The following is an 8,134-nucleotide window of genomic DNA, read 5'->3' on the forward strand; positions in this document are numbered from 1 at the left end:
GCAATTTGATTATCCCTTCCACATGACATTCTACTCCAGCAAATCCATATATCGGCATGTCGGTGGTGTCAACTGGGAGTCGTTATACCCCATCCTTAGAAAGGCGTCGTGGAACATATATCCACAGAAGCACCATTATCCACAAGGACCCTATTAACCGGGCTATTTTTATTATTGGTGTTATGACCAGCGGGTCGTCATGAGGAAACTTTACACACTCTAGGTCAGAATCATCAAAAGCCAATGTTACTTCTGTCCTGGCCCTCTTCGGGGCTTCTCCAACAATATGCATAACCTCTCTAGTATATGTCTTTCTGGAGTTTTTGGACAAACCAGCAGCAGTTGGACCTCCAAAGATCGTGTTTATCACAGGCCCTCGAGGTCGCGGCCCTCCAAAAATTGCATTTATAACCGGCCCTCTAGGCTGGGGATGGCGCTAGAAGGAGGGGAAAAAACCCGGGAAAGACTGAATCATCCCTAATCCTCATGGATTGGGCAAACTCCTCCGAGTCCAGATAGTTGTCTATAGCTTTATCCTTCTCCGCCTGAAATACCACCAGCTCGGCGTTAGACTCTCCGAGTTCTTCCTCCTTGCGCTTGAGCTTCTTCTCCAGGTTAGCATACTTCTTCTGTTGCCTCTTGAGGGCATTATCGGCCTTATCCGAAGCCCGCTTCCGTGACTCGGCTTGCCTCACAGCGCGTTGAAAATAGGCGGTAGACTGAAACAAAACAACAAAGTATAAGGCAAGAAAATGCTACAAGAATGAAAGATAAGTTCAAAAGAGAGAAGGCATACCGAAGCCAGAGACTGGGCTCCCATGAGCTTAATCCTCTCAAGGTCAGGGGTGGACACACGTCAGTAAAGTCCTTGGGAGTCACGCTATGATAGGACCAATCCCAAGCATGCTTCGTGGAACCAACCACGGTATCCCCTCGGCGGAATCCCCAGAGAGGCTGAAAGGCGCCTGTAGCAGCAGCAGCAGGGGCAGCAGCAGTGATAGGAGCATTATGGTCCTCAGCTCCTTCAGCTGAAGCCTCCCCCATAGGATCCTTGTGCTTTCTCAAGAAAATAGGCTCTGTCGCCTTTGCCCGGGTGTCTAGGCCTGCGAGCCGAGCTTTCTTCATCCTAGCAGTCTCTTCAACAGGAGGAACATTGTCCTCGTTAATCTCCTTAGCAGCTGCAAAACAAGGCAAAAAAACAAAATAAGTGATGTTAATAATGCATAAAATTCCATAAAAAAAAAACCTCAAAATTCCAGAAGATTCTGGAACTTTGGTTTAGAAAAGGGGACCAACCCAAGAATTATTGGGCCTATGGAAAAGCCTAGTTCAGAAAAAAGGGGCCAGTTAATTAGAGAATTAGGACCCAAATATTGTTTATTGAAGCCCAGCAAAAACAGTGGGCCCAAAGGGCAGCCCCAATAAAACAAACCCGGTTAAAATGGGCCCAAGTTTTAACCCATTAAAAAGTTGGCCCAAAAGAATCCAATTCATGGACCCAAGTTCGGGATGGAAGAAATTTAGCCCAGATTTAAGGGCTCAAATCCAAGAATATAAAAAAAATGTATAAAGAAGGAGCCTGACCCAATTCGATCAGGACTTGCACCAAGATCCTAGTCGAGTGCATTGAGGTCGATTTTCCTTCGACCAAGGCTGAAAAAAGGGCTGTTTCGGTAAAGAGAAGGATTCTGACCCAAAATTCCTGGTCGAAAAGGGAAATGACTGTTTCATTCGACCAGAATGCCAGAACGTTTTTTTGACCCTGTCGACCAGGAAGCAGGGTAAAATCCTGGTCGAATGGACCCTGCCCGAATTTACGTCGACCTGGGCAACAAAGATGGTTAATTCGGTCAAAAAACAAGAATCCTGACACGAAAGGGAAGAAAATCCTAGTCGAAAAAAAAAGAAAAGAAGGGGGGAAATCCTGGCCGAAATTCGACCAGGATTCATGATTCAATGCACCCTGCTCGAAATCCAGTCGACCAAGGCATACTGAAGGTTAATTCGACCAGGATCCTGGTCGAATGGATTCCTGGTCGAAATCTGTATTAAAAAAAAAAAAAAATTCTGAAAAATTACAGAAATTGAGGAAATTCCTTAAAATATTTTGAAAAATGTAAATATTTTCAGAAATAAGGAATAAATCCAAAAATTAAGGGAAAAATCCAGAAAATTAAGGATAAATTCCAGAAATTAAGGGAAAAATCCAGAAAATTAAGGATAAATCCCAGAAATTAATTGAAAAAATCCAGAAAATTAAGGATAAATCCTAGAAATTATAGGAAAAAAATCCAGAAAATTAAGGATAAATCCCATAAATTAAGGGAAAAATCCAGAAAATTAAGGATAAATCCCAGAAATTAAAGGAAAAAATCCAGAAAATTAAGGATAAATCCCGGAATTAAGGGAAAAATTCCTGGAAATTAGATAATTTCTGAATAAAAGGAAAAATCGTTGTAACGTGTAGGTCGCTCCACAGTTTACCGCAAAAACGAAACCCTGCAAGGGAATGAATAGACTTAACTTCTGCGAAACCTAATCAATGTTTCCCAAAGTTGGGGGCAAATGATAGGGATAAATAAATCCTGATTACATAATATTATAGTTTGGGCTGCAAGGCCCAATAAAAAGATGTATGACATTTAGACCAGAAGGTTAACATATCGATCAGGCCTGATGGACCAGATCAGGCCTGATGGAACAAAGAAGGCTCAAAAAACCTGATTATTTATTAATTTCGTAATTAATAAATAAGGGAGAAAAACAACTATTAAGATAAGTTCTAGTGAGGATATAAATCCTTGTAAATTGGCCTCCAAGGAAACTCATGGGATAAGGAATCAGCTTCCTACTCCCCAGGACTCCTAAGTCTATCCTAATTCAGAGACTTGACCACCAAGTCTCCTATACCAAGTCCAATTCAAGGACTCCCAACATCTATATAAGGGGTCTCACCCCACAGACCAAGAAACTACGTTTTTTGACTTGATCCTTGGCAATCAGCAAGGTACGTAGGTATCTTGTTAAGGCAGATTGAGTCACGAAACACAAGAGCAGTCAAAATCGAGTCTTGAAACTCACGTTCCTTAGTATTAAATACAGCAATTATATATATTAGTTTTGATCCATAACATTTAAGTCAATTATACGTTGATGTGTTGTATTTTTCTGCAATCTAAAAATGCTCAGATCAGCGGTTAAGTACATTAATTATTGCTGATTCTATGTTTGTTTTTATCTACAGGTACCAAACTTTGCCTAACCGATTCTTTTTATCTCTTCCTATAAAGCAATTAAGTCATACTGAGGGAGCACTAGTTGCTTTGTGGGTGACCAATAGAGAAAAAATTACGAGCTTTTGTTGAGAACGAACTATTCCCCAATGGGAGTCAAATATGTGGCTACCATGTACTGGGTAAAGGTGTATATACAACTCTAAATGTTAAATAGCAAGCAATACACTTTTGTAAACAGGCGACGCAAATCCTTGAAATCTAATGGTTTTACTTTTCAGGGAAAGCAGATGGCTCATTGATTAGCGACTTGGATCTCTTTCATCATAGACCATATGAGTGCCTACTCCTTGGTTACTGTTATAACGAGGTGACACTATCAAGTTTTTCATCTATATTTTATCTAGTAGTTATTCAAATTTCAAGTATATTATTACCTTACATTCCATCTGTAAAATTGTATTAAGTGCTAATGTAATATGGTTTTATTTATTTCTGAAGGCTGTGGATTGTGATCGATATTCTGGCTTAAAGCCTATACCGGACAATCAAGTCTTCATCAGCGTTCCTGGAGATTACTCGAGGAAACCTCCAGTTGGAGGTAGCCTTATTTTATGTATTATATATTTTTACGAAGTGATATGTGTAATTTACCTTTGTATATTTATGTATCTATGTGATCCTAAAAAATCCGGAGGCTTACGGATGGGTCGTGCTGCCATCATACAACTAAATTTATAAGGATAACAAAAATACACATGCAAAGCCATGCAGGGGTCTGATAAGATTATCTGTCACTGACAGATCTGCTTCAAAATCGTAGGTTGTTTCTTCCATGACGTAATAGGTTCATTATAAATGACAATCCAAGTATTAGCAATAGCATGCACTTCACCAATCTGCTTAATGTGCCAAACGATAATTCTTTCCACTCATCAAATTATTTGTGTTCCTAATTCTGACATTTTCAGAATTGCTAATGGACTATGCACCTGGTCTTGAGCCTCGTCGCCTTGAGCTATTTTCTCGAGAGATGCTAGCTGGGTGGACTTCTTGGGGGAACGAACCCCTGCATTTTCAGGCTTCAAGTCATTTTAAGTAGGACGTGAATTTGAAGTATTTCATAAGAATGCTGGCCTGCAAGATTTTTCCTCAAGAGGCCCAGAGCAAGCCTCACATACTATCTAAAAGCAGTTGATCTTGTAAGTTGCAATATAAATGATTCCTAATTACGTCTAATCTATTAACACTGATGCATGATTGTATGAGCATGTATGTTCCATAGCTACCTCTTTTTAACTACATAATGGTCTTAGAAGTCACAAGTACACTTTTCCTCGTAATTTGTGGAATTGGTCACCAGACTGTAACTTTTCTTCGGACTGAGATGCAAAAATTATTAGCATGTTTTAGAAATAACATGTATTTGCCGTAGCTTACCTCTTTTTAACTGTAGAATCTATACTATACTATAATAACCGGAATGAGCTATAATTTGTAGTTTGATTGACCCCTCATTTTGGTATCCCTTACATCACGACCGTCGGATCTTCTTCATCAAATAATCAGAGCCGTTAGATCTACATACTAAAAAATACACTCCACAAGTTCTCAGGTTCGAATCCCGTCAACAACAAACATTTATATTATTATTTATAAAAATACATATAAGTTCTCAGGTTCGAATCCCGTTAACAACAAACATGTATATTATTTATAAAGATACATATAAGTTTTCGGATTCGAATCTCACTCACCAACAACAAACATTTACATTATTATTTATGCATAAAATCTCATCAATCATATACTATTTATACTAGTTGAGCCTAACTTGAAATTATAAGTATATAATCATTATTTAGTATTTAATTATTTATATAGAATTTTAATAAAATTATATGAAATAAAATTAAAAATGTATAAATATTAACCAAGGACCCGTGCATCGCACGGGCCGTAAGCTAGTAGTATTAGAAGTCATAGTACACTTTTCCTCCTAATTTGTGGAATTGGTTACCAAACTGTAACTTTTCTTCAGCAGAGATGCAAAGATTATTCTCGTAATGGTTTTGTATCTATGTTTTAGTTGACGCAGGCATAAAGGGTTAAAGTACGGTATAGTTCTCATTGAGCAAATGGAGCCTGAAAGTGTTGAAGCCGATGTCAAGTCTTCCCTTGTCCGCGAGCATGAAAAGGGCAGTGTCACAAATCGAAGACAAGAGTGTTGAAGCAAACTTTATTCTTGTGCAGTTCAGTTTCTATATATTAGTGAACCCGATTCCAAATTTGGGTACAACGTAGCCCTAGATAAAATGAATGTCATATCGTCAGTATGGAGTATGGAGTATGGAGTACTATTACATTAGAACATTCATAATTTCACCATCTTCCGAACTTCTGCATTGTTTTTTACGTTTCTTAAGTAGCAAATTTTTTTAGGAAGCAGCTGCATATATCATCAGAAATTTGATCAATTGGCCAACATTTCTGCAGCCTAAACTGCGATTGATTTTGTGAAGTTGCATCATGTTCACTAGGCGTCTCATAAATTGGAAAAATTGTCTTTGTAATTAACCTTTGTACCATATATCGTTCGACATACGTTGCCTGTTGAGAATTGCTCTTTTACAACTAAAAAACATTGTTATATTTTTCTTTTGATAAATCAATGTTAGTTTTGTCTTTTTGTAAGTTTGGAAATATGAGAAGGAGGCTCTTCAGGTAAATTTTAATTTCTAGTTCGAGCAAAAAATAGTTGATAAATTACCAAAAATACTAACTTTTCTAAGTTTTTTGTGATTTTTTCAATTTTCTAATTTTTTTTGCAAAAAATACGGATTCAACCAAAATTAAACAGATATGCAACTAGTTGAATGTTGTTTTTTTTTGTTGCATTTGAGGTTGCATGTACTTGCAGAAACTCGTCGTATCCAGTTGATTCTAGTTGCCAAAATTGTATTTTTGCAAAATAAATTTGAGAAATAGTATTTTTAATTTAAAAGTATTTTTGTAAACTTTTTAAATAAAATAACTTATTATGTTCTTCAATTTATTATTTCATCTATTGAAAATATATATTAATATTTTAATAATTTTAAAATAAAATATATTATTAAAAATTATTCGGAGTGTTACAAGCAATGAGTGCATCGCACCGTTTACCCAAGTCAGTATTAATTAAAAGTGTTTATTAAGTTTTAAGCTGACCTAAGAAGTAAGGAGATGAAGTGCATGGACTCTGTGGTTTTTAAAGTTTTTGGATTTGCAGATGAAGTGCATGGACTCTGTAGTTCTTAAAGTTTTTGGATTTGTAAGTTAGTTTGCTGGTATGGGCTATTTGTTTTGGGCTAGTAGTTTCGCTATCTTCTCAGCCCAAATTATAAAAGCGGTCTTGGGCTATGTGCCCAAAAATCAATATAATACTGCAAGGTCCAATTTGTTTTAGGTTCTTGACCTAAATCTTGGCCTAAATTTGAACTGAGACAACTCTCTATTCCAGTCTAAATTTCGGTCCAAATTAATATATCAATATTTTATTTTATCAACTATTAATATATTGATATTAATTCACATATATAATAATTCAATTGGACGCCAAACGGATAAGATCATCTTAATTTCAAACCTAATAAAATTATGAATTTAGAAAAACATTACACTTAAATAATAAAAATGAAGCAACATTAATATTATATTTAATTAACTAAAAGAAAAATAATAAATATTAAACTACTCCAAATTAGTATTTTGTTCCCACAAATGTTCGATTAATGCATCTCGAAAAGGGATATGAGCTTCTTTATTTTTTATTTTTCAATATCGTCCAAGAAATTGTTAAAATCGAGCATTTTCATCATTTTCAACCGTCTCAACTTCTGGATCTGAAATTTCGACCAGCTCTTGAATTGGAGCGCTCAAATCACGTTCATCTTCAATTAATATATTTTTGTTAAATAACTATTATATATAAGTGAAAATTAAGAAATATAATTAAAAACTACTTAATACATATATATAATAACATTCAATCAACAAATTAACAAATATATAAAACATAAAAGTTAATATTTTATCATTAAAAAGATTTAGGCCGGTGAATAGCGTCGGCCTAAATTTAGGCCGACGCTATTCACAGTCCTAAATTGAAACGGGGCAATAGACCACTGTTGGGTATATTTGGACCGAAATCGGTCCACATTTAGGCCAATAAGCCACTCTTGGAGATGGCCGAAGATACTCTTAGGCCTTAATACAAAAAGTTAATGAATATTTTCTATCCGCGAAAATCATACTACCTTTGTTCTATTCATTTCCACAATATTTTTTTAAAGCTCGACAATCATTTTAAGGTGATTATATAGGAAATCTCCATAATTTATTTTTGATATTTCTCTTTTCTATATTAAACTTCAAACATTCTATTTTAAAATTAGAAGAAAAAAATAATTAAAATAATTTATGAAACTATATTTTTAATACCTCTTAAAATGTGTGCAGAGTCCCCGTATTAGATGTATAAAACTGGTTGGTACGGAAGTAAGGTTGAGCATTCGGTCGGTTCAGTCCAAATTGAACCGAATAAATCGAAAAATCGAATTACCATTTTTTCTTGGACCGAACCGAAATTGTAATATGGACTGGACCGAACCGAACAGAAATAATTCGGTTCGGTCCGGTTTTGGACCGAATAGACCGAATTTGTTTCAAAATAAAATTTTAATGAAATTTTATACGAAAAATTATAAAATCTAAAATAAAATTAAAGTAAGGTGATATATAGAGTACAAAGAGTGTATAAATACAATTACAAACTAAAATTATAATATGTAAAATGTATATAATATAAATTATAGTATTTATAATTGGTATATTCGGTCTGAACCGAAATATATTTTAAA

The 8,134-nt window shown here is 35.4% G+C and overlaps 1 protein-coding gene across 1 annotated transcript; it reads left to right on the forward strand.

Annotated features, from left to right (window-relative positions):
- Positions 1 to 3,244: 3,244 nt before the first annotated feature.
- LOC141704870 (methyltransferase-like protein 2) lies at positions 3,245 to 4,376 on the forward strand (the record flags this gene model as incomplete). The annotated part of the gene is given in 6 exon segments (XM_074508024.1): positions 3,245 to 3,384; positions 3,387 to 3,423; positions 3,475 to 3,479; positions 3,521 to 3,603; positions 3,735 to 3,834; positions 4,205 to 4,376. Coding segments are annotated over 6 exon segments (496 nt in total), but the record flags the coding sequence as incomplete, so codon positions are not given.
- Positions 4,377 to 8,134: the final 3,758 nt, after the last annotated feature.

Source organism: Apium graveolens, unplaced genomic scaffold (genome assembly GCF_009905375.1).
Source record: "Apium graveolens cultivar Ventura unplaced genomic scaffold, ASM990537v1 ctg8354, whole genome shotgun sequence".
NCBI classification, from domain to species: domain Eukaryota; kingdom Viridiplantae; phylum Streptophyta; class Magnoliopsida; order Apiales; family Apiaceae; genus Apium; species Apium graveolens.